This window comes from Prionailurus viverrinus, chromosome C1 (genome assembly GCF_022837055.1).
Source record: "Prionailurus viverrinus isolate Anna chromosome C1, UM_Priviv_1.0, whole genome shotgun sequence".
Taxonomy (NCBI): Eukaryota; Metazoa; Chordata; class Mammalia; order Carnivora; family Felidae; genus Prionailurus; species Prionailurus viverrinus.
In genome coordinates, this window is record NC_062568.1 from 186,862,559 (window position 1) to 186,889,774 (window position 27,216).

Below are 27,216 nucleotides of genomic sequence, written 5' to 3' on the forward strand. Positions count from 1 at the left end.
ACCCAGGCGCCCCTCCACTTCTACAGTTTCAAATATGGGTTTATATACTGAACAGTCTCCAAAGTTTTACTTTTAGCTCCCACCACTACAGATTTTCATATCTGCATTTCCAATGACACACTGGCGTTTCTATCCATATGTTCCATAGGAACTTCAAGTTTTGGATATGTTAACATTTTATCTATTTATATATGGTGTACACTGCCAACTAACCAGCGACAGCAGATCCATCTCTGAATTCAACTGACAGCATCACCATTCACACCTGGTATGAATGAGTCACTACTCTGAGTGTATGTTGGCGGGTATGCCCTTCTTGGAAGCTAGTTTATAATACAGCACAATCACTGAGCCTGAAGGGTTGGTTAGGAACATAAAGGTTATTTCAAAGACTGAATAATCACAGAACTTTGCAGGCTAGGTATGTTTTTGTTTTAATGTGTCAACTTGGCTGGGCTACTAGTTGTCAGCTATTCAAACATTAATCTAGGTATTACTGTGCAGGTGTTTTATAGATATAAGTAAAATTCATAATTAGTTGACTAAGTAAAGGAAATTACCCTGGATAATCTGGATGACTCTCATTCAGTCTGCTGAAAGGCCTTAAAGCAGGGCTGAGGCTTCCCTAAGAGAGAGAAAAACTTCCACCTATGAACAGCAGCTTTAGCCATTACCCAAGAATCCCAGTCTGCCCTTCCTGACAGCCTATTCTAAGGATTTCAGACTTGCCTTGCTAACCCCTACAACTTGTTAAGCTGAATCTCTCTCTCTACATAGACCTCCCACCGGTTCTGCTTCTCTGGTTGAACCTGACAGATATACCAGGTCTGTAGTTTATTTCTTTTTTTTTTTTTTTTGTAGTTTATTTCTAAAAACAATTCCTTCAATAACCTAGTAAACCTTCTGGTCTATTCATTTCCAGTCAGTACCATGTACCAGTAACTGTACCCAAAGTTTTTTTGTTTTTTTGTTGTTTTTTCCTGGACATGGTTCTGAAAGCTATTTTTTCAACTTATTCCTTGTAATATGTTCCTTTCTCTCCACCCCACATTAGACCATCACCATCTCTTACCTGAACTAGGGATTGAAAAAGCCTCCTAACTGGCTCCTGAGATTAGTTTTTTCTCCTCTATCTATTCTCCACACTGCTGCCAGAGGTCTCTTTCTGGAAAACAAATATGATCATGTCACTATCCTTCTTAAAAACTTTTCAAAACTCTCTACCTACAGAATAGAAATAAATTTGTTTTGTATTTCATTAAGTCCTATTTTTAACTCTTATTTCCTTCTATTTGCTTTGCATTTAATTTTTCTTTATTTTTATAACTTGTTGAAATGAATACTTAGGTACTGATGCTTTTCTTCTTTTCTAATAGGCATTTAAGGTTTTAAATTCTCTCTAAGCATTGCTTTAGCTAATCATACCAGTTCTGATATGTATTTTCATTATCCTGCAGTTCAAATATTTAATATTTTCTTTGTGATTTATTTGACCAATTTATTATTTAGAAATTTAATAATATCCAAAGCTAGACTTTAAGTTCCAGTAGGAAAACAGCAATTTACTTCCAAATTTTCCCCCTTTTCTCCTAGAACCCAATATAGAACAACAAAGAGAATGTTTTTAAAACATTGTATTCAGTGAACCTAGGAGACAATAAAAACCTGAAATGCCAAATTATAACTAAATATGGCCTAAAGTACTTGGGACTGGTAGAACCTAGGCAAGGGAGAAGACATGAAGTATGAAAAGAGCCTAGTTGGGGAACAGCAAATTTTAATTTCCAGAAACAGAGGGTTCTATCATAAGTAGGAACTGCAATGTTTAGAACTGAGGCCGAGTGGCAGAATCTCAGAAGGAAGTTGAAAAAGGAGGTGTAGAAAGTGCCATGAGAATGAGTGGAGGGTAGTCTATAAGTGACAGATCTCAGATACTACAACTCTTCTAAAACCAAGGCATGTACTTTTTATCTGTAATTTCAAACTTACAGAAATGTCCAAAGAATACCGCAAAGAACTCCTGTATACCGTTCACAAATTCTCTGTTAACATTTCAAGCAGGCACTTTAAAAGGCAGGAGCTGTATCCCTTGGGAGCAGAAACTAATAAGGACCTGGTAGCTGACAGCTCACACCTCTTACACTTGTAAATTACTAAGAGGCATAGGAGATGTACCTATATTTTGAAGAAAGAATCCATCAGAACATCTGAGGACAGAGGCCTTGAACACAGAAACCTGGACAACCACCTCACTCCTAATGTCCTCTTCCAATTCTTCTTCCTGACTAGTCTCTTCAAACAGGTGGTTTGGAAAAGCTCATCTCATTAAATATGAATAACAAAAAAGTGTAAGTATCCATACAAAGACACCATAAAAATGTAAGACAGGACAACATCCTTGACAAATAAAACTCAACAAAAAATTATCACAAAGTAGATGAAAACTGTAACACTACTTCATAACATGAATTCAAAAATTCTTAATGCAGCTATTAAAATCTCAAAGGGGCCACTGGCTGGCTCAGTCAGAAGAGCACGGGACTCTTGATCTTGGGTCGTGATTTTGAGCCCTATGCTGAATGGAGAAATTACTTAAATAAATAAACTTAAAAAAAAAAAAAGTAAAATATCAGAGCAGAAATTTAACAACTCAGGGAAGAGACAGCCAGTCAACAGGAAGAGGTAAAAATAAAAGTACTGAAAAATTCATGAAAGAAATGGAAGAAAAAGATTTTTAAAAGTTGAAAAATATAAGCACATGGTAAAAATGACACCACAAAAGGTATAGTAAGGAGCAAAGAGAACAGTTACTTTTTAAAAGAAATTAACTTAAATATAAACAAAGAAAAACTGGGGTGTCGGGTGGCTCAGTAGGCTAAGTGTCCAACTCTTGATTTCGGCTAAGGTCATCTCACAGTTGTGAGACAGAACCCTGAGTTGGGCTCTGTGCTGAGCATGGAGTCTGCTTGGGATTCTCTCTCTCCCTTGCTCTCTGCTCCTCCCCTGCTCATGTTCTCTGTCTCTCAAGATAAATTTGAAAATTAAATTTAAAAAATTAAAAAAGACTCAAAACTTCCATTTTCAAAGGGAATCCCTTGGAAACTGACCCAAAATGGTCAACAACAACAAAAAATGTAGTGAAATTAGCGTTAAAGCAACCAGATAAGTTTCACCAGCCAGACAAAAAAAGCAGGCCCCTCCAAGGGGAAAGAAAATCAAGCTGATATCATACTTCTCTACCGAACATTCAATGTCAGAAGACAGTAGACAAATACTTAGAAGATACTCCAGAAAGTATAAGTCAATAATTTTGTTTTAGACAATCCTTCAGGAATAATGCTATAGGCAAATGGTTTTCAGTATGTATATACTTAGCTTATTCATGAGCCCTTCTTGAAGAAACAACTTGAGGACAAACTGCAACTAGTAGATGACAGGAAAAATTTCAGCAGGACTGACAGCACAAATACATTTAATTGCAGATTTAAGGTTAAAACAAATGGATATACAGGTGACAGAATGGAATGCAACTGTTACATGCTCCAAGAATGTAGGAATAATAGTACATACAAATAAATCAATGACAGTAGAAAAATAAAAAGAAGAATAAACTCACTGTACCTTATAGTAATAGATAGGAGTCACTGTTGAAAGTCAAGTAGTAAAAGTTTAAACAAAATTATAAAGAACAATAAAATATTGCTATATTGGCTAAAAGTAGTAAAAGAGAGGGAGGGAAAAAAAGGAAGAGAATAAAGCTAACTGAATTATTACTTATTAAGGAAAAAAGACACTGCTTTAAAAAAGAGAAAGATGAGGGTGCCTGGTGGCTCAGTCGGTTGAGCATCTGACTCTTGATTTCAGCTCAGGTCATGATCCCAGAGTTGTGGGATGGAGTCCCATATCAGGCTCTGCCCTGAGCATGGAGCCTGCTTAAAATTCTCTCTCCCTCATACTCTCTCCCTCTCTCTCTAAAATAAAATTAAAAAAATTTTTTTTTGTAAAAAGAGAAAGATGAGTGATGAGTATAGCATAATAAACTTGTCGAATCATTATGTTGTACACCTGAAAGGTAACGTGTCAACCATACTACAAAAAAAAAAAAAAAGTTAAAAGAAAGAAACATGAGTATTACAGGAAGGTAAAGGTATAAAGATTTACCACTAGCAGGGAAAAACAAACTCTTCTCAATATCAAAATTATCATTTAAAAAGCACAGAAAAGAGACCACTTAAAGTTTCAAAACATATAATCAGAAAATATAAAATAATCTGACATAACTAAGACCAAGCATGTATTTCCTTCCTATCTATCTGGCAACTAATCTATTCACAGAAAAAAAAGCTTTAGACTGACCCATAAAGCAAAACCATTCTATGCTATCACCAAGATGCATCTCTGATTCAGAAAATATTAAAAAAGGTAAAGGACAGGAAAGAAGTTAACATATAAGATAAGGTTCACACACACATAAATTATAATCCTTTCATTAGATAATGCAGACTTTTGGCCCAAAGTTAAAAAAAAATTTCATTTTGGGGCGCCTGGGTGGCTCAGTCGGTTAAGTGTCCGACTTCGGCTCAGGTCATGATCTCGCGGTCTGTGAGTTCGAGCCCCGCGTCGGGCTCTGTGCTGACAGCTCAGAGCCTGGAGCCTGTTTCAGATTCTGTGTCTCCCTCTCTCTGACCCTCCCCTGTTCATGCTGTGTCTCTCTCTGTCTCAAAAATAAATAAACGTTAAAAAAAAAATTTAAGAAAAAAATTCACTTTATCATGTAAAAGGTACAATTCACAATGAACAGGGGTGGGTGTGTGTGTGTGTGTGTGTGTGTGTGTGCGCGCTCTTAAAAATGTAGCAGTAACATTAAGAAAGCAGAAATCACAGGAGATATGAGGAGAGACACACAATAATAGAAATTTTTAAGTTATTTCCCCTAGTCTTAGAGAACAATTAAACAAAAGTAACTAAGAAATTATCTAAACAACCTAATCAAAATGGTAAGCACAGATGGATATTCATTTAACTCTATCATAATAAATATACCTATTTTCAAATAGCTATTAAACGCTCACAAAAATTGACTATGTATCAGACTACAAAACATACCTCAACAAATTCTAATAGGGGAAATACATGCCATATCCTCTGATTAACAACCCAAGAAAATCAGAAAATTGGAAAATAAATAATGGATAACAGAAAATAAAAAGATCTTCAACCTGCAAATTTCAAAAATCTCAAGTAATATTTGGATAATAATGAAAATATGAATGAAATTCATGGTGTTTCTGGACAATAATAAAAATCCTACATATTAGAGGCTTTGGGATGTAGCTAAAACAGTGATCAGAAGAAAATTCATTACTTTAAATACTTTCATCATTAAGAAAAGATGAAAGTAAATGAATTACTAATATAGCTCAAAAAGTTAGAAAAACAACTAAAGTAACTGAAAAAAGTAGAGGAAAACATTTATAAAGCTAAAAGCAGAAATTAAGGAGTTAGTAAACAAAGCCAGAGAGCTTAAAAAAAAAACCAAAACATTCAAAAGCTCTTTTGCTGGGGGTTTGGGGAGGCACTGAAATCAGTTGTTTAAACTACTCCATCCTAATCAAGAGTAAAATGGACAAAACACAGATATACAAAATAAGAAAGGGGAGGAAACCACAGAAGTAGACACAATTTCAAAAAAATAAGAAATGACTTTGTAAAACTTTCTATAAAATATCAAATACAGGTAAAATAATTTTCTGGTAAGATAAAATCTACCAAATCTGAACCACAAACTGAGCCTAAAAAAACTAGTTTTCACAAAACAAATGGAACAATTTTCAAAGAGCTATTATGCATCAAGAAAACAAAACATACCACAACACCAGACTTCACAAGAGAATTCTATCAAACCTTGAGTTAACAAGTTTAGTACTATTTAAAAACTGTTGTACATTTTAGAAAACAAAACTTGTAAATTCTTTATGAGATATAAGATTAACACCAAAACTTGAAAAAGATCACACACAAAAAAGAAGATTACAGATCAGGTCAAACTTACTTTTGCATTTTGATTAAAAAGGCAAAATATTAGCAAGCAGAATACAGTATCACATTAAAAGAATCCAGAAATACAAGTTCGGTTCAACGTTTGTTAAAAAGACAAATATCTTATCAGCTCCATAGACGTTGAAAAGGAATCTGACAAAATTCACTAACTATTATTGATTAAAAGTACTTATAAAGGAGCCCCTGGATGGCTCAGTCGGTTAAGTGTCTGACTTCGGCTCAGGTCATGATCTCATGGTTTGTGAGTTTGAGCCCCACATCAGGCTCTGTGCTGACAGCTTGGAGCCTAGAGCCTGCTTTGGATTCTGTGTCTTCCTCTCTCTCTCTGCCCCTCCCCATTCATGGTCTGTCTCTGTCTCTCAAAACATGAATAAAACATTTTTTAAAAAAGTACTTAATAAAATAGGAATCATCAGATGCTCGTATACATACACATACATATATATGTATCATACTTAATGCAGAAACATTGGAATCATTCCTAAGGTAAAGAGGATGCCTGCTAGTCGCTACTCCTTAACACTGTCTAATTAGTCAATATAATTTGATAAGACAAAAATTAGAAGTATAAAAATCCAAAGGAATAGTTAAACCTATCACTATTTGTAGATGAAACGATTATAACTAGAAATGCCAAGAATACCACCTGAATAACTACTATAAACATAAATGTAATAAGGCAGACATAAAGTACACAGAAGTCAAAAGCCTTCATGTATGTAAACAATAACCAGTTAGAATCTATAAAACCCATTTAATAGCAAAAAGCGGGGGATGGAATATCTAGGAATAACAAGAAGATACGTGCAACTTTCATGTAAGGTAAACTTTAAAACATTCCTGAAGAAAACAAAACTAATGTTGTATCAATAGAAAGGTATAGCATTTTCTTGGACACAAAAGACTCAGTATCTTAAAGATGCCAATTTGTCCTAACAATTTCTAAATGTAAAGAGATTTCAATAAAAATTATAGTCCATCTTGGGGTGCTTGGGTAGCTTGGTTGAGAGACCAACTCTTGATTTTGGCTCAGGTCATGATCTCACAGTTCATGGGATTGGACCCCACACTTCCAGCTCCACACTGACAGCATGGAGCCTGCTTAAGATTCTCTCTCTCCCTCTCGTGCTTTTGCTCTCTTTCTCAAAATAAATAAAAATAAAACATTTAAAAAAATTACAGCCCATCCTCCCACACCCACTGAACCTAGGTAAGAAGTTCCTGAAGTTTACATGGTAAAATAAGTAAGGATAGCCTAGAAAAGCCTGAAGAGAAAAATGAGACTAGCCCTATAGGATTTAAAAAGTCATAAAAGAAATGACTAATACCTTTAAGTGTTTGTGTGTATGTATTTACCATCTCCCAACCAAATACAGATTTCTATATGGCAAAAAATAAAAACAAGACTGTACCAAAGGTTAAAGACAAATAATTAGGGATAATATCTACAATTCGTGACACAAGGAGTTAATCTCCTTAATTTAGAAAGCTCTCAGTAAACGAGAAAACCAAAAATCCAACAGAAAGAAAAAAGGCAAAAGATATAAATAGCTAATAAAAAAAAAAGGTGACCCTTACACATATGAAAAGATGGTCAAATGCAAAATAAAAGTAGATAAGGAAACTGTTTCTTGCAAATGCAATTAATAGAATCTAGAGTTTGACACCTCTAGTGGCAAAGACATAACAAAACAGGTAGTCTCATTCTCGAATGCACAATATTTAGAAGCTCTAAAAAGGGCAATTCGGCAATAATGACCAAAATTACAAACACATTTGCCCTTGACCCATTATGTCCTGAAATCTATTCTAAAGATCTACATATACATGAAATGATGTTCTGAAATGGCAAATAAAAACAGCTCTAGTATACACTGAAAGAGGACTTCTGAGATATAGCTCCTCAATGACATATACCCACAATGGTAGATGCAGCTGAAAATAATGCAGAAACTATATAGTGATCTGAAGAGACATAGGGATCCTTGAAGGAATGGCTGATTCCAGGTACAGGGTAGGAAATATGAGATAAGCTTGAAATATCCTACTGTCCCAGAAAGCAAAAAAGCTACCAATGACTACTAAATTACCAATAGGACATTGTGATTTTTCACATAAGAATTCCATCTAATTCAAAAGGAATAAAAGAATGAGAAAAAATACCAGTTGGTAATCCCTAGTGAAATAAATGATTTGGGTAACAATGATCATTAAATAAAATATCAGTCATTGAAAAGTTGACTGGGCAATTTACAATGGAGAGATGAGGCCTACTGATCTCTGAACCTACTGGTCAATCTTAGCATCACTAAAACTGGAACCACTAGATACTGTGTGCCTCTTAATATGATATAACATGAAGCACATATGAAGTATTCTGAACCAGAATTGAATCAAACTTCTAGGGCCAACTTCACTTTCAGGAAATATAGGGGACAGAGAAACAAGGCAATGACACCACAAGAACAGAAGACAAATGTGGATTTTTTAATATTCTTCAGGACAAGTGAATTTCTCTAACAAGTCAATGGCATAAAAAAAAAAAAAAAAAAAAAAGAAAAAACAAAACAAGAGGGAGGAAATGGGACTACTACACTAAAAAGGCAGATCAGCCAAACATGATACATGGATCTTGTTTGGATCCTAATTAGGATTGTAACTATAAAAAGACATGTTTGAGATCAAGGAAATCTGATTATGGAGAGAATATTAGAGGCTACAAATGATTACTTAAAATTTTCTTACATATGATAATGGCATTATGACTATGTAAGGAAACACCCATGTTTTTAGAGGTACATACTTAAGTAGTAGAAACAAAAAAACTTGCTATTCGGGATCTGATTTAAAAATACTCTAATTGAGGAGTAAAGGTATTTCTACAAACTTGACAGTTTGCATATAGGCGGTAGTTTATCATACTATTCTCCCTACTTTTAAATATGCTCAAAAACATTAATAGAAAACACCTAAAAATAAGAATGCAATTGGTACCACTATAAGCATCAGCAGTAGGTATAACACCTGGGGTCAATGACCAACAGACTTCTCTTGCTTTAAAACATGTATTTCATAATGAAATATTAATAAAAATTAAATGGACAAAAGTGAGATTGTTCAGATAATCATGTCAAGGCTTCTATATTTGCTTTCATGTGCTTACTTCACGCTTAGTAGCATTCCAGGACAACTTCTGTGGAAAGGCTTTCTAAATAAAATGTAACACAGAAGTTTTTCCACTTTGTCTTAATATATGTCCAAATATAACTTCAAGACACCAGTACATATAATTATATATAAACTGCGTGCACACACACACACACAAACACACACACACACAGGTGCATGTGTGCAATACAGGAATCAACTACCCAATACAGAATATGGTTTTAGTTCCCTTACCATCAATATTAAGCATCATTTTCCACATGGCAGGCCGAACAGATTGATGGAATCCAAACCATACTTCCCTGCCCCCTCCCAGAGGGTGGTCATATCCTTCGGGAGCTGAGAAAAAGGAACGCCCCACAGGCGTATATCTACAAAAATTAAAATGTCATGTTTAGTCCTTTCCTTCCCATATAGGTATTTAAATTTGCAGAAAAGGTTAAGTCTAGAGCACACAAACTTAATTTATCATAATGATGCTTATCATTAGGAATATATGAAAATAAATATTCCCCAAATTTGTGAAAAGCAAAAAGCAGCCATTCTAAGAGAAACAAAACAAACCTGTCAGCATCCTTCACTGAAATCCTCTATTCCTAAAACTGTTAGTTTGGGTAAGAATAAATTTTATTTAAAATATTTTCTTAGAAACAGATGAAAAGAAAAACCAGTTCCAATCTTAGAAAATGCTATTTCTACAAATGTGTTTGCAAGACATATTTTTCTTTAAAAGGACACATTGATCCTATATATACAGGCACACAAATACAAACAGACACTTGTGTGAAGTATGATTAAGGGAACAGCAATTTCAATACAAATTGATATTATTGTATAAACAACAAAATTACCTTTAGAACAAGGGGATTTAACTAAAGGAATATATCTGAAAACATATCAGTTATTCAAGATTTACAGCTTCTAAGACAAAGGGTTAGACATTTTTCTAAGAGGTATCTATTAGAATAGCTAAGTTAACAATGTGCATTTACTTTCAAAAATCAGAGTTTTTTCTGTAACTTACTTCTCATGTCAATGAACTAGTATGCATGCTATTCTCTAAATGAAGCAATCAAAATATACAACATGTGAAGGTTAATTAAAGGAAGCCTGCACAACTCACTCTTGGGAAAAAGCCTACACACTTAAAATCTAAAAAGGAAAAAAAGCCAGAAGCACCCACTTCATGGAGGGCAGATGTCGTAGCACCACATCAACAGCATGGACAGGATTAGTACTGATTGGCTTGTCTAATTCCAGCGGCTCAGGCAAGGTCCGTCCTGTCAGTACTTCATGTAGTAGGTGCCAACTCACCCGAGAGACAAACTTAATCGACACCTTGAAAGGTCGATCTTTTCCACCTTCCCCAGGTAAAGTAACATCTAAATCTACCTGTTGATGGGAAAACAGTCAATTGATACATTGAAAAAGGTAAGTACAAGTATTTTTAGGTTTAAGTTATAAAAATATGTAAGAAAAAACAGGGAAAATATAAAAAACCAACCTCAATGCTAAATCAATAGATACTTTCTAAGCTATGCTGTTAAGTACAAAAAGCAAAGTAGAGAAGATTACAAATAGTATGCCATCTTTTGTGTGAGAAAGAAGGAGAAAATGGGAAAATATTCATATATCTTATTTCAGCAAAAAGAAATGTAAGAAGCATCAATCAGAAACAAAGAAATTGATTACTTTCAAAGGATGGGAAGGAACAGACCAGAAGAAATAAAGGAGGAATGAACAATTCTGAGTATATTTCTCAGTACAGTTTTGACTTCTGGAAGCATATTAAATAAAGGGTTTTTTTTGTGTTTTTATTTATTTATTTTAATGTTCATTTATTTTTGAGAGAGAGAGACAGACTGTGAGTGGGAGAGGGGCAGAGAGAGAGGGAGACACAGAATCCAAACCAGGCTCCAGGCTCTGAGCTGTCAGCACACAGCCCGACAGGGGCTCGAGCTCACAAAGCTTGAGATCATGACCTAAGCTGAAGTCAGAGGCTTAACTGACCAAGCCACCCAGGTACCCCTTTTTGTGTTTTTTTTAAATAAAGTTTTATAAGTTAAAAATTAAAAACAAAATCAAGAAGAATGAAGTGAAAAACTTAAAACTAAATATAAACAAAATCAAATGGAACCAAATATGTTTCAAATGAGTAACATAACCACACTGAAAGAAGGGGGAAAAAAAATACAATGAACTCTTGAACACAGAACATATTGGGGGCTGTACACGTGGGAAAGAACTGCATACAAAATAAAATCTTAAACTCTAATGAGGAAGTTTGTTTTCTGTAGTGGTACGGTGTAGTAATTCAGATATGATTTTATATGTATATGGTAGGATTGAACAAATGAGTAAAAGTGGTGATGTTTTGAGGTTCAAAAAAGAAGGAAGATACAAATAAGCAACATGGGGAGAAAGAATCCTGGGGGAAACAGACTGAAACTTGGAAGAATCACTCTGAACTCATGATTTCCAATATATATATTGTATATTGCACAGTAAATAGTATTTGTAGGATACATGTGTTAACTCCATTACATGACATATAATATTTATGATATATTGTCTCTTTTATTTGTGTATTTTTATGTCCCATCTGTCCATTTTACAAATACCTGCACTCCAGCAGCAATGAATACATTCAGTACCCAGGTTTCAGTTTCTAAGTTGCATCCTCCAACCAAAAGAAATCACTGTTCCTTTGACAAAGGGCCAGTTGCATGGGTATAGCAGGGAAAACATAAGATTAGCCTGGAACATCTTGTGCCAGAAAATAAGGAAGTACTCAAAAAAAAGTGTGTCATGTCAAAGGGATACAGGAACTAGCTTAAAGTGGCTCCCAATGGCCAAATCTAGGAAAACTGGGACAGTGAAATAAATAAGGGGAAATATATTAGGGAGAAGAAAATTCTCTCCCTTATAGTCGAATATCAACTAATAAATGTTGAAGGAATGACAGAATTAGAAAATCACCATTACTACATAGTAATAATCCTTCCAAGCAAAAATCATCAATCACTTAAAAATCTAATGAGAGAGGTGTCTGGGTGACCATTCGGTTAAGCATCCGATTCTTGTCCACTCAGATCATGATCTCGTAGTTTTGAGACTGAGCCCTGCATTAGGCTCTGTGCTGGGCATGGAGCTTGTTTAAGATTTTCTTTCCCTGTCCTTTCCCTGCCCCCAAAATGATTCTCTCTCTTCATTTCTCTCTGCCCCTCCTCCACTCACGCAGCTCCCCCACCCCTCAAAAAAATAAAAATACTTTCTCTAATGAGAAACAAGATCCTTAAAGTATTTCCCATATCAAAATTATAAACTTCTGTGCATCAGAGGACACAACCAACAAAGTGAAAAGGCAATCTACAAAATGTGAGAAAATATTTGCAAATCATGTATCTGATAAGAATATATACAGAATCCCTACAACCCAACAACAACAAAAACTAAACGCAATTTAAAAAACGGGCAAAGGATGAAGATATACAAATGAGCTTCTAAGAGCTCATGAAAAGATTCTCAACTCACTAATCATTAGGGAAATGCAAATCAAAACCACAATGAGATATAATCTCATATCCGTTAAGATGGCTACTATCAAAAAAAAACAAAACAAAACAGAAAACAAGTGTTGGCAAGGGTGTGGAAAATTTGGAACCCTTATGCATTGTTAGTGGGAATGTAAAATGGTGCAGTCACTGTACTAAACAGTAAGGTGATTTCTCAAAATATTAAGAATAGAATTACCACTTACCGACTGAGCCACCCAGGCACCCCAGAATTATCACTTATACACAAAAGAACTGAAAGCAGGAACCGGAACAGATATTTGTACAACCGTGTTCACGGCAGCATTGTTTGCAATAGCCAAAAGGTACTCATCAATGGATGAACGGATAAACAAAATGTGGTATATACATACAATGGAATATTATCCATCCTTGAAAAGGAAATTCTGACATACATGACAACATGGATGAATCTTGAGGACATAATGCCAAGTGCAGTAAGTCAGTCACAAAAAGACAAATACCATATAATTCTACTTAGATGAGTCACTGAGAGTAGTCAAAGTCATAGAGACAGAGGTAGAATGGTGGTTGCTAGGAGCTGAGGAGAGGGAAGAATGGGGATGTAGTGTTTCACGAGTACAGAATTTCAGTTTTACAAGATAAAAAGAGTTATGGAGATAGATGGTGGTGATGGCTGAGAACGTACTTCATGCCACTAAACTGACCTAAAAAATGGCTCAGAAGGTAAATTTTCTTTTTTTTTTTTTTTTCTTTTTTTTTGAGAGAATGAATGAGCAAGGGAAAAGCAGAGAGAGAGGGAGACGAGACAAAGGATCCAAAGCAGGGTCTTCACTGACAGCATTAAGCCCAATGTGGGCCTCGAACTCACAAACCATGAGACCATGACCTGAGCTGAATGAAGTCACTTAACCAACTAAGCCACCCAGGAGCCCTCAGCTGGTAAATTTTATGTTATGTGTATTTTACCACAATTAAAAATAAAATCTCCCCACAAGAGTTAAAGAGAAAAAAAAAAACCTTGACAGGAGAAACCTGGCAGATACCAACTTAATCAAGTGATCAACTTAGTACCATCATTAATAGAACAAACACATATAAATGTATCCTGATATGATCCACTGATAAGAAAGAACACTTGTGTAATTATTCTTGCCAAAAATGTGAAATCAGAATCTAATCAAGAGGAAACACCAAACAAACACAGACTGAGAGACACTCTACAAAATAACTTGCCTGTAATCTTCCACCATGTTAATTTCATGAAAGGAAAACAAAAAATGCTGGGGAATTGTTCTAGAATAATGAAGACTAAAAAGACATGGTATCTAAATACAATCACAAACCTGGACTGAATTCTGTACCAGAGGAAAAAAAAAATGCTAAAAGTCATCACTGGAAGAATATGGGTTGTTGATCAGACCAAAGTATCATACAGATGAAAAATTCAGTGAAGTAGATAACTGTACTTTAATTTTTATCCTTGTTCTTAGGAAATACATAGTAAAGGGTGTGATATATGCAACCTACTATTGAGATGGTTCAGGAAAAAAAGTACGTATGTGTCTCTCTCTCTAAATAAGTATAGATATAAAGAGAGTAAAAAATAAGACAATGATAAGACAAATGTGGCAAATGTTAAAGAACACTGGTGAGAGGCCCTTGGGGGGGCTCAGTCAATTGAGCATCCATCTCTTGGTTTCAGCTCAGGTCATGATCTCACAGTTTGTGGGTTTGAGCCCTGCATTGGGCTTGCTTGGGATTCTCTCTTTGCCCCTCTCCCACTCACTTATGCTCTCTTTCTCTCAAAATAAATAAGTAAACTTAAAAAAATAATAATGTGCCTGCGGAGATAATCTGGGGGGAAAAAAGGGAACATTGGTGAATCTGGGTAAAGGGTCTATATGAGTTCTTTGAATGATTCTTGCAACTTTTCTATATGTTTTAAATTATTTCAAAATAAAAAGTTAAAAAAGATAAATGATACACTCTTATGTATCTATGGACTATAATAAAATGTAGTAAGTGCATTTAAAAGGAGACATCACCAAAGTATAACTTTCCAATAAAGAACTGCATCTTACCCCAGTAGTTGCCACAGGAAGTGGATTGGCTGTGTAAAGACTTCTTTTTCCATCATAAACTGGTCTACGATCCCCAAATATAGTCACTTTAAAATGTTGAACCATTGAGTCAACCACCTCTCTAAAAAAAGGAAAAAAATACATTCACATAATCCTCTGCATGATGAAATACAAGCATTTAACTAAAGTAATTCCTGAACTATTTAAAGCTGCCAAAATTCTAAAAGACAATCATACATGATAAAGATACTACTTTCAGGACCATACCTTAGGGCACCAGAAAGAATAATTTCTGGCAAGTGATACAAATTTCACAAAAGACAGAGAAATGAATCTAGTAAATTACTTAAATCGTTCTGGGCCACAGTAGACCTGTAAAATATTATCCCTAGAAAATAATCCTAAAACCCTTTTACCATTTCTGAGTACTACCTGACACATTAATTTCTCTATCAAAAGAGTGATGCTCTTCCCTCTGTGCTCAAATACCACCTTAATACATATATCTATTAGAACATTTACTCCAATGCATTATAATTATTATAGGCTTCACTTCTACTAGACTGTGAGATTTTTGAGAACACACATATACTCCCCTCAATCCTTTCAACTCCCCAAATCATCCTTACGTTATCTAGCCAGTAAGAATATACTGAAGCCTGTTTTTACCTAGCAAACATTTTTATCCCATATATACTTACATGGAAAGATATTCAAGACTTTTACATATAAAAAAAATGGAATATAGTGAGAATAATACTAAATATCCACAAATCAACGTTTATTTTTGTGCACACATTATTTGTAAAAGCAGTAGAAAGATATCTAGAAGGATATGTACCAAATAGATAACAGTGGTTACCTCTGAAGAGAGAAGTGAAGAATGATTTTTTTATTTTGCTTAAATAATCTATATTATGATGAGAGTATACTTACATATTACTGGTAAAACTTACAACACACTTAAAAATGTAATAAATGGGAAAGAAAAATACTGAATTCTAGCCTATGGGTAGGTAGGAGAGAAAGGAGAGAAAAAGGCGTTTTCTGGTACACAGTAAGCTGACCTGATACCTAGAGCAATTTTCCACATGCTCGAAATTTCCATTTTTCCCTTCTTCAATTTCATCTTGCTGAAACCATTTAAATCAAGACCAAGACTCTTCTAGAGTAAAAAAAATTTTACTCTTCTAGAGTCAATTTGCTGAAACTATTTAAATCAAGACCAACCCTCTTCTAGAGCAAATTCTAGAAGAGCAAATTCTTCTAGAGCGATTGCTTCACTGATCAGTTTTTATATAGAAAACAAATTTCAAAGATTTTCTGCCATTTAAGATTTTCTTTTGCAGCCATTATCAAGTCCAGTTTCTTAGGTGAAACTATACAGATCTAATATTTAAGAATGTTTTGACTATTTTGTCAAATTTTTACTCAACAATAAACTGGTATAATTTTAAGCTTACCAAATCCTAGCAACCCAATCAAAGCACTCTCAGGATCAAAATGGTGGAGATTAAAATAGCTGTGACAAAACATCTTAAGGATGTTCTGTTCATTTCCAATTATCACCATTCTAAATTACAACCTCATATCCCAGTACCTGGATTATTTTAAGTTTCTTCATTTTTATGCCTTTTATTTTTTCTTCTCAAACACAACTTACATATCACTGCCAAACAAGTCCCTAAACTCCATTTTTATTTCCTAGGTATGAAAGGTTATGTTAATCATACTCCTCAGGGGTGCCTGGGTGGCTCAGTAGGTTGAGCGTCCGACTTTGGCTCAGGTCATGATCTCACGGTCCGTGAGTTCGAGCCCCGCGTCGGGCTCTGTGCTGACAGCTCAGAGCCTGGAGCCTGCTTCAGATTCTGTGTCTCCCTCTCTCTCTGCCCCTCCCCTGTTCATGCTCTGTCTCTGTCTCAAAAATAAATAAACATTAAAAAAAAATCATACTCCTCAATTCATATCATTATTCATCTATGTAAGACATCTCTTCTTTCCTTCCACCTCCATTTCCTAAGCACCTGCCCCCTTCATAAATTATTTTCTCCTAATGTGTTTGAACATCCTTCTATTTGTATATATTCCCTTCTTTATTCTCTGGCACTAGGTTTTTAAAATGTATTTATATTGGGGCGCCTGGGTGGCTCAGTTGGTTAAGTGTTCGATTTCGGCTCAAGTCATGATGTCATGGTTTGTGAGTTTGAGCCCCAAGTCAGGCTCTGTGCTGATAGCTTAGAGCCTGGAGCCTGCTTCCAATTCTGTGTCTCCCTCTCCTTCTGCCCCTCTCGTGCTCTGTCTCTCTGTTTCTCTCTCTCTCTCTCTCTCTCTCTCTCTCTCTCAAAAATAAACATTAAAATAATAATAATAAAATGTATTTATATTGCTGTGGGACACTTAGTTCATTGTTTCTGATTGATGCAAAATACTTCATATGTTGTCACCCAACGATGCAGACTTTAACTGCAGCCACCAAATATGATATAAGCAATGCAATATCTCTTACTATGTCCCTTTATGGACTTAAGTGAGACTTAATCTCTGGTTATACACTCAGGAACAAAATTGTTAGGTCCAAGTGAATTTTATCAACTAAACGAACTGTCAAATTGCTCTCCAGAGTGGCTCCACAACCCACATTCCTGGAGGTTCCCATTTCCCTATATCCCAGACAAGATTTGGCGTTATATAGTTATGCTTTCTAATTTTTGCTAGACTAGCAGGTAAAACTAAAAGGTTTTATTTATTTTTTTAATGTTTATTTTTGAGAGAGTGAGACTACACGGGTGGGGAAGGGGCAGAGTGAGGGAGAGAGAGGATCGGAAGCAGAGAATCCAATGCAGGGCTTGAACTCATGAACCGTGAGATCACGACCTGAGCTGAGGTCGACGCTTAACCAACTGAGTCACCAAGGGGCCCCAAACTAAATGGTCTTAATTGAGATTTCTCCTATTACTAATGAATTTGAGCATCCCTTCATGCATTTGTGTTTCTTCTTTTGTGAATTTCCTTTTGTTTCCTTTGCTCATTTTTCATTTATGGCCCCAGTCTTCTTGTTGAATTGAAGGAGTTTCTTCGATATTCCAGATATTGATTCATTAACAGGTTTAGTCATTGCAAATATCTTCTTCCAAATGCTGTATGCCTGTTGACAATGTCTATGTCTATGAACTGAAATCCTTAATGTTGTATCAACAAATGAATCATTTTTCACCTTATGGTTTCATGCTTTTGATGTTTTAAAATACTTTCCTAATACTAAGGCACAAAGATGCATTATGTTTTATTAATGTTATAGTTTTATCTACATTATCTTGGTCATTAATCCATCTGAGGTTTTTCTTTATAAACAGTGTTACATAAGGAGTCTTATTTTTCCCCATATAGTAAGCCAGTTGTCCCATACCATCTATTTATGTCTATACATAAACAATCAAATAAAAATGCCATTTTGGGGGGGCGTCTGGGTGGTGTAGTCAGTTAAGCATCTGACTCTTGATCTTGGCTCTGGTCATGATCTCACGGTTTGTGAGTTTGAGCCCTGCCTTGGGCTCTGCACTGATGGAGCAGAGCCTGCTTGGGATTCTGTCTCTCTCTGTCCCCCCTCCCCACTGCTGCTTATGCACTGGTACTCTTCTCTGCCTCAAAATAAATAAACTTAAAAAATTTTTTTTATTTATTATTAACAAGAACTTATTATCTTAATAAGTTCTCAACAAATAAATGAATCTGGCTCTGAGTTCTCTATATTGCCCCAGTAGTCTATTTGTTCTTAAACCAGTATCATTATGTTTTCACAATTACTGAAGTGTTTTATTATGCTGGGGCAAGGCAAGTTCCTTTTCTTTTTCTAAGTTAACTAGGACATTCATGGAAACTTTTAACCAGAATAAACTTCTAAAGTGCACCCCCTTCAAAAAAAAACTATCAATGCCATAACAAAAGAAATGTGTCCAGTGCCCTACATATAGTAAGTAATAATAAAATACCTGTTAAGAAACCCTCAAATTATACACACTTGGGAGACACAACTAGTATGCTAAAAACAAATTAGCATGTTAAAATTCACTAAAAAACTAAAACAATGAGCACAATGAAGATGAAACATAACAGGGGCAATTGTAAAACCTAAACATTTACGTTTAAAAAGCTCAACTGCAATAAGAACAGATTAGAGGATGTGAACTTACTCACTGCTTTTGTGGAAAGGGACTTTAGATGACTCTATGTCCAGAATGAGCTAATAATGGGATAGAGCTTCCTCAAAATTAAGGAAATTAGGTTGCATATATTTAAATATCCCAGTATAAAGTAAGTAACCATTCCATCACATATTATATAGGTCACTCCACATTCTGAAGTACTCTGTTCAATTTGGAAAAATTTAAGACCCTAAAAAAAAATGAAATATAACCAGAAGAAGGTAATCCTGATAGAACCTCATGTAACATGAGTATAAATAAATCAAACTACGGACCTCAAGTCCAGAATAGGAAAGACTCAAAGGAAATTATAGAAACCTTTGGCTATTTTGATGGACTGTCATGTGATAAACTAAGTAGAAAATCTATCTTGTTTGAAAGGATAGAACTAGGACAAATAGTTGGAAAGATATAAGACGCTAGACTTTGGAACAAAATTTCCCACATTTCCTAACCACCAGAACTATTCACAAGTAGATTACACTATCTTATAAAGTACCTGGGTTCATCTTTGCTAGAACAGTTCGAGGAGCAGTTATGTCAATGAAGATACCAACTAGAACACACCAACCAGAAGATTGAAATGAATGTCTGTAATCTACTCTAACCGTAAAATTTAATTAGGAGAATATCAAATAATGAAACACTGCAGATTTTCCCATGGCATCAGATATAAAAACTTCTTTATGGGGCGCCTGGGTGGCGCAGTCGGTTAAGCGTCCGACTTCAGCCAGGTCACGATCTCGCGGTCCGTGAGTTCGAGCCCCACGTCAGGCTCTGGGCTGATGGCTCGGAGCCTGGAGCCTGTTTCCGATTCTGTGTCTCCCTCTCTCTCTGCCCCTCCCCCGTTCATGCTCTGTCTCTCTCTGTCCCAAAAATAAATAAACGTTGGAAAAAAAAAAACAAAACCTTCTTTATGAATAATTACACTAAACACTGATTTGAATTTAAGCTCTCAAAGCCTTAGAAGAATGGTGTTAGAATTCCATATACACTGGGCAATTCTGACATTAAACTACTTTTAAGTTCATAATTACAAAAACCTATATTTCAAAGGGAATCAGCTTTTATAAGGACCATCATTTATCATTATGTCTCTTTACTTTCATCTGATGTAACTGAGAGGTTGGTTTTTTTGTTTTTTTTTTAAGGTTATTTATTTATTTTGAGAGGGGGCATATGGAGAGAGAGAATCTCAAGCAGGCTCTGCAATGTCAGCGCAGAGCCCAATACAGGGCTCAAACCCACGAACCATAAGATCATGCATGACCTGAGCCAAAATCAAGAGTCAGACAACTGACTGAGCCATCTAAGCACCACTTTAGAGTTTTAATTAAACTTTAGTATGCAAACTAACAAAATGACAAATCAAGGAACTGCAAAATTTTACTTCTTATCTCAAAAGATACTATGGCAAAGGATAATGTATTTTAGACTGTTCATCAGGCAGGGCACCTGGGTGGCTCAGTTAAGCGTCTGACTTCAACTCCGGTCATGATCTCCTGGTTCATTAATTCAAGCCCTGCATCGGGCTCTCTGCTGTCAGCACAGAGCCCACTTCAGATCCTCTGTCTGTCTGTCTCTCTGTCCCTCCCCTGCTTGCGTGGTGCTCTTTCTCTGCCAAAAATAATAAACCTTAAGAAAAAAAAAAAAGAATGTTCATCACAGAGGCTGTGGAATTGAAGAAAAAACTCTAAAATAGTGCTTTATCTAGACATCTATTCAGCTATAGCAGCAAAGTTGCTCACTGTATTGTGAAGAAAGTCTGAACTGGGAAACTGCCAATATGAGAAACCTTTGCAACACGTGGTAACATAAGCACTGGAGGAGAAATAAGTTTTTAGTCCCACTTTGCCACTAAGTTGTTATGAAAGTTACCTGGCCTCTCTGACTTTAGTTCCTTCATCAGTAAAAATGGGCTAATAGTCTACAGGCTGTTGCAGGGACCATATGGGATATCAGTGTAAGCACTTTTGGGGGGAAAAAGCCAATATATATTCTATTTTTATTTAAAAATTTAAGCATAATTATCTCATAAATATACTTCAAAACTATGTTGAAATACTGAAGTCTTCCAAACAACAAACAGATGCATCACAATGCATTAATACAAAGAATGAATTCTGGTAATTAACATAAACTGTGAACTGAATTTTTTCTTTATCATAGTTGTGGAGCTGTTTTTGTCTTATGTGAGGTTGTCTTTATTATAACAATGAGGAGAATTCCTTTGATCTTTTATTCAAATGTAGAAATTTTAGAGCAACATTTAAGAGTAAATTGTAGTATAAAAATAATTATTTTATTTAAAATTTTTAAAAATAGGGGCGCCTGGGTGGCGCAGTCGGTTAAGCGTCCGACTTCAGCCAGGTCACGATCTCGCGGTCCGGGAGTTCGAGCCCCGCGTCGGGCTCTGGGCTGATGGCTCAGAGCCTGGAGCCTGTTTCCGATTCTGTGTCTCCCTCTCTCTCTGCCCCTCCCCCGTTCATGCTCTGTCCCCAAAATAAATAAACGTTGAAAAAAAAAATTTAAAAAAAAAAATTTTTTTTTAAATGTAAAAAAGGAGGGGCACCTGGGTGGCTCAGTCAGTTAAGTGTCAGGTCATGATCTTGCAGTTTCTGAGTTCGAGCTCCGTGTCAGGCTATGTGCTAACAGCTCAAAGCCTGGAGCCTGCTTCGGATTCTATGTCTCCCTCTCTCTCTGCCCCTCCCCTACTTGCTCGCTCGCTCTCTCTCAAAAATAAATGAACATAAAGAAAAAAAAAATTTAAAGAGTAAATCATAGTAAGTTTACAATAACCAAGACACACAAAATATTTTAACTTCTAAAGCAATATTTAGGAAAGCAATTTGGGAAAGAAAATCTGAGAAAAGGGAGAGAAGAACTTCTAACCAGTCTTTAGCGGCTTCCTTTTACTAATAACCCTAGTCTGAGAAGGAAAGAATTCTTGTATAGTATAATATGATACATTTTTGTAGAACCTCAGGATAGAATTTAAAACTCCTTAAGAATATCTGGTGATCACTACAAAAATGGAACCTACCTGAGTAAATTGGTCTTACAAAGGGCTACAGCCTACCTTTCCCACTCTTACCTCAACCACCACTTCCTACATTCTGGTACCAAGTCTTTTGACTCCATCATGCTCTGGTGCACAGACTGTAAAGTAAAACTTAATATTGGTTTCAGTAAGTTCCACTTTACCACCTGACTCATACAGCAGAAAAATGGTAGGAGAGGGAAATTTTAATGTAAAAAAGAGAAGAAATTATTTTTGTTAATTGTTACTATATGCTCATAGAGACCCACCTTCATCTCTTTTCTAGGTACCTCTTATTCTCTGCTCCCAAAAGGTAGAATGGGAAATATTATTCTAGTCTATAAGAGAAACCATGAAATAATATTTTCCCCCAGAAGTGACTCTTCACATTAGTTTAGTATTCACAGCTACAATAAATTAATCTGTCACTATAGTATAGAGAGAAAGAAAGAAGACTGCTAAGGTATAACAAGAAGATAAAATCACCCAGACGCTTACTTATAAAACACAACTAAAACAAGCTGGCAGTCTCTCCTTATATCCTTCCAACCTTGAATTTATCTTCATAACTTCTCAGTAAGTAAGACAGAAGGTAGCCAAATGAACACTTTTGCATCACAATAAAGTTTAAAAATAGAGAGTAGAGAAGGGGTTATAATTTAGATCAAATTTTTAATATTTTATAATATAAAATTTGTAGTACACCAGAGCATTTTACTATAAACTATCTTCATAATAATTTCACATGGGTGTGAATTCTTTCATAGTATTATGTAACCACACTAGCTAAACCAGTGGAGTAAATTGCTAGTATTCACAGATAACTGATAGATTACTTTAGATTGAGCAATCATTTTTTAACTCAAGCTGGCTTACACTAACAACTCTATTCTAGAACACTTCTCCCTCAGGCCACTAATGACTTCTTAAAAGACATGATCTCTTTTCAACTATTACAGTCCTGGCTTCTCTGAAACAGCTTATACTTTGTCCTGGTTCTCTTATCTTTCCAATCTAAGTGTCTTTGTTGGTAAACGTTAAACACAGAATCCCCAGAAATCCATTCTCAATCTTGACTCTGCATACTTTCCCTAGCTTCTTCCCCGCCTCTAGCTTTTAACTATCACCTATGTGCTGACACTTCTCAAATCTCAATCTCTATCTTGATTTCTTGAACTCTAGACACTTATTTCCAATTACCTATTGAATTTCTCTATTTTCATGTTTCTTATGCAATTCTACCTCCAAATATCCAAAACAGAAATAAAAAACTTGGTCCTTTCACGACCTGTATTTCTGTGAAGGCTATCATTATTGCACAAGCTAGGAACTATGAGGTCTTTCCCTCCACACCTAAATCTCTTTTCCCTTTCCCTCTACACCGAAATTACTCATTTTTCTTCCAAATGTTACATCTAAGCCCTCCCTTTCATCACCACTGCCACTGCTGGCAGTTAAGTCTTAGAAAACACTACCTCTAATCTAGAAAAGTAGGTATCAGAGGTACTAGGGGGTATGCTGGAGTATGTGAGGAAAAAAAAAAACATTTAACTTTCATCTAATAATTAGAAATTAAGATTTATAAACATTCATGAATATGAATTGACACTATTATTGTCACTTATCCCATGTCATATGATCAGATATAACATATGGCACACCAGGAACCCTAAGAGAATAATAGGACTTCTGCAACATATAAGAGTTAACAGTGTATTGTAATAATGCTGTATGGTAGCAGATGATAACTACACTTTTATGAGTACAGTGATGAGTACAGCATAATGTATAGAGTTGTCAAATCACTATGTTGTATACCTAAAACTAATATAATGTTGTATGTCAACTACACTTCAATTAAAAAGAAAAGAATCAACATTGGAATTCTCATTCATTCACTTCAGCATGTTGCAACTTATTTCAGTTCAAGTGTATGGAATATATTCAATCAGATTTTTGGTGTATTAATCTGAAATTTTCAAATTAGTAAACATATTTTTAAATAGTTTATTTCAGGGGCGCCTGGGTGGCTCAGTTGGTTAAGCGTCCAACGTCGGCTCAGGTCATGATCTCATGGTCCGTGAGTTCGAGCCCCGGGAGCCCGTTTTGGATTCTGTGTCTCCCTCTCTCTCTGACCCTCCCCTGTTCATGCTCTGTCTCTCTCTGTCTCAAAAATAAATAAACGTTAAAAAAAAAAATTAAATAGTTTATTTCAAAATATTGTCTCCCACCTTGAATTTTTCTATAATTATGTAATACATTAGGACACTAGTACATTTCTATAAATTTAAAAACTTTAAATGTGTGTGCATATACATTTATTTATTTACTGTTCAGTCCATGGTCAAACATGTATTAACTAATGGGGATGAGTAATCAAAGATTTGAAGACTATTGATCTAGACTACTGCAACAGCCTTCCCAATGTTCTCCAGAACTCTGGTCATTCTCTTCTCTAATTCATTCGTCACACTGCCATTAGTTATGCTTTTAACTATAGATGTTCCTCATTTGCTCAAAGCCTCCAGTGGCTCTTCACGGTTTCTGAATTCATAAGCCTCAGCATGCATGGATTTAAGACCCTTCATAACTTCCCCTCTGGCTAAATTTTTAGATTCGAGCTACTGTATTTATATTGGCCTATTTCTGTTACATAAATATGTCAAGCTTTTGCTATGTTCACTCTATATATTCTTTCTCCTACTCCACTATTTAGTTCAGATACCATGTCATGTATCACATCTTCCTCCCTAACTAAAAGCAGGAATCATTACTCTTTCATCACAGCACATAATGCACAACTCACAGGATTTCTCACTACATACAAACGATGGAATCTCTAGCAGGGATCATCTTATTTTGCCTTGTACCTTATTGTATCTTGCATCTTTTGTATCTTACAAAAAAGGGGCACAGTGAGTGAAACACTTAATGAAAGCAGGATGATCTTAAAATGATCTTTAAGTTTTAAAAGTTACTGCAGAATTTAGAATTGTAATTCCAGTCAGAGTCCATATATTCTTTAAATCTTGTACTAAACAGCATTCTACCTTGGTACAACTATATAGCAAATTCAGATAACTGGTTTACTTAAAAAAATTTTTTTTAAATGTTTATTTATTTTTGAGAGAGAGAGAGAGAGAGAGAGAGAGAGAGAGAGGGAGAGAGAGAGAGAGAATATCTGAAGCAGGCTCCAGGCTCTGAGCTGTCAGCACAGAGCCTGATGCAGGGCTTGAACTCACGAACCATGAGATCATGACCTGAGCTGAAGTCAGATTGCGCCACCCAGGTGCCCCTCAGATAATTGGTTTAAATTGATTTAACTCAATTTAAGAAAAAAAAAATGCAGCAGACTAAAAATAAGGAAATTCCACACCAACAACAGAATACTATACAGCTGTTACTATAATTGAAATCTACACAAATAGATGTTAGAAATAAACCCTACCTACTAGTCCCTTTAGAAATATATTTACTTATAAAACTATCTTTGAACTTCAAATATATTGTAGAAATATTAGCTAGGTGACTAAATACTACTGAGTAACTTATCTAGATGCTACTTAAAAGAATTTTTGAGATTCCAGGGGCATCTGGGTGGCTCAGTAGGTTAAGTGGCTGACTCCTAGTTTCGGCTCAGGTCATGATCTCACTCACAGTTGGTGAGTTTGAGTACTACAGAGCAGAGCCTGCTTTGGATTCTCTCTCTCTTTCTACCCCTCCTTCTCTCTCTCTCAAGATAAATAAATAAACTTACAAAAAAAGAATTCTTGCGACTTGAAATAATCACCACTTGTTAGCTTTCCTATCTTCCAAGCGATTAACAAGGAAAATAAAACATGCTTATTAACTGACATATACTGTATGGTACGGTTTCTCCAAGATAGTTAAATACTCAAAACTACAATTGTTTGATTTTCACCAGCAGTGTTTTCTGGGGTATGTTCTCTAAATCATTTTAATCAGAAGTATACTCCTCTAGAGATATGACACCAAAAGGGCATCTGGCCCAAGAAAAAATTAAATGTTCTTCATCAAAATAAAAAATGTGCTTCAAAGGAAAACGTCAAGAAAGTGGAAGTGGGGGCGCCTGGGTGGCGCAGTCGGTTAAGCGTCCGACTTCAGCCAGGTCACGATCTCGCGGTCCGGGAGTTCGAGCCCCGCGTCAGGCTCTGGGCTGATGGCTCAGAGCCTGGAGCCTGTTTCCGATTCTGTGTCTCCCTCTGTCTCTGCCCCTCCCCCGTTCATGCTCTGTCTCTCTCTATCCCAAAAATAAATAAACGTTGAAAAAAAAAAAATTAAAAAAAAAAAGAAAGTGGAAGTGAAAGGCAACATGCAGAAAAGGAGAACATTTTTGCACATCATTATATCTAATAAGGCACTTTTAACTATACTTGTAAAAAAATTCCTATAACTCAGTAACAAAAAGACAAAACAGCCAACTTAAAAATGGGCAAAGAACCTGAATAGACATTTCTCCAAACATATACAAATGGCCAATAAGTACATGAAAACATGCCCAACATCATCAACCATCAGGGAAATGCAAATAAAAATAACAATGAGACACTACTTAAAACTCCTAGGATGGTTATATTAAAAAGATAGATAACAAATGGTGGCAAGGATGCAGAGATACTTTAATCATCATACACTGCTAGTGGAAATGTAGAATGATGCAGCCAGTTTGGAAAAGAGTCTGGCAGTTCCTCAAAAGACTAAACAGAGTTACCAAATCACTCCACTCTTAGCAATACACCCAAAAGAAATGAAAACACATGTCCACACAAAATCTTGTATACAAACGCTCATAGCATTATTCATACGCACAAACAACTCATGTCCATCAACTGATGAATCAATCAATAAACAAAATATCCATACAATGGAGTATTATTTGGTAATAAAAAGGGATGAAGTAGTGATACATGCTACAACATGGATGAACCTTGAAAACATGTGAAGTGAAAGAGGTCAGTCACACAAAAGGCCGCACATTATATGATTCCATTTATATGAAATACCCAGAAAAAGCAAATCTGTAGAGACAGAAAGTAGATTAGTGGTTGGCAGGGGTTATGGGGTAGGGGTGGGGAGGCAATGGTAAGTGACTACTAAGGAGTAAT

The 27,216-nt window shown here is 35.6% G+C and overlaps 1 protein-coding gene across 7 annotated transcripts in view; it reads right to left on the minus strand.

Annotated features, from left to right (window-relative positions):
* Positions 1–27,216, minus strand: part of AGO3 (argonaute RISC catalytic component 3) — a 123,118-nt gene that overhangs the window by 70,514 nt on the left and 25,388 nt on the right. For 2 of the 7 annotated variants that reach the window (XM_047871403.1, XM_047871402.1), the window contains exons 3-5: positions 14,849–14,969; positions 10,412–10,620; positions 9,463–9,599 (exon numbers count right to left, since the gene is read on the minus strand). In XM_047871403.1, the coding sequence (XP_047727359.1) occupies positions 9,463–9,599; positions 10,412–10,620; positions 14,849–14,969 (467 nt within the window). The other 5 variants (XM_047871407.1, XM_047871406.1, XM_047871404.1 and 2 more) reach the window with 4 other exon arrangements.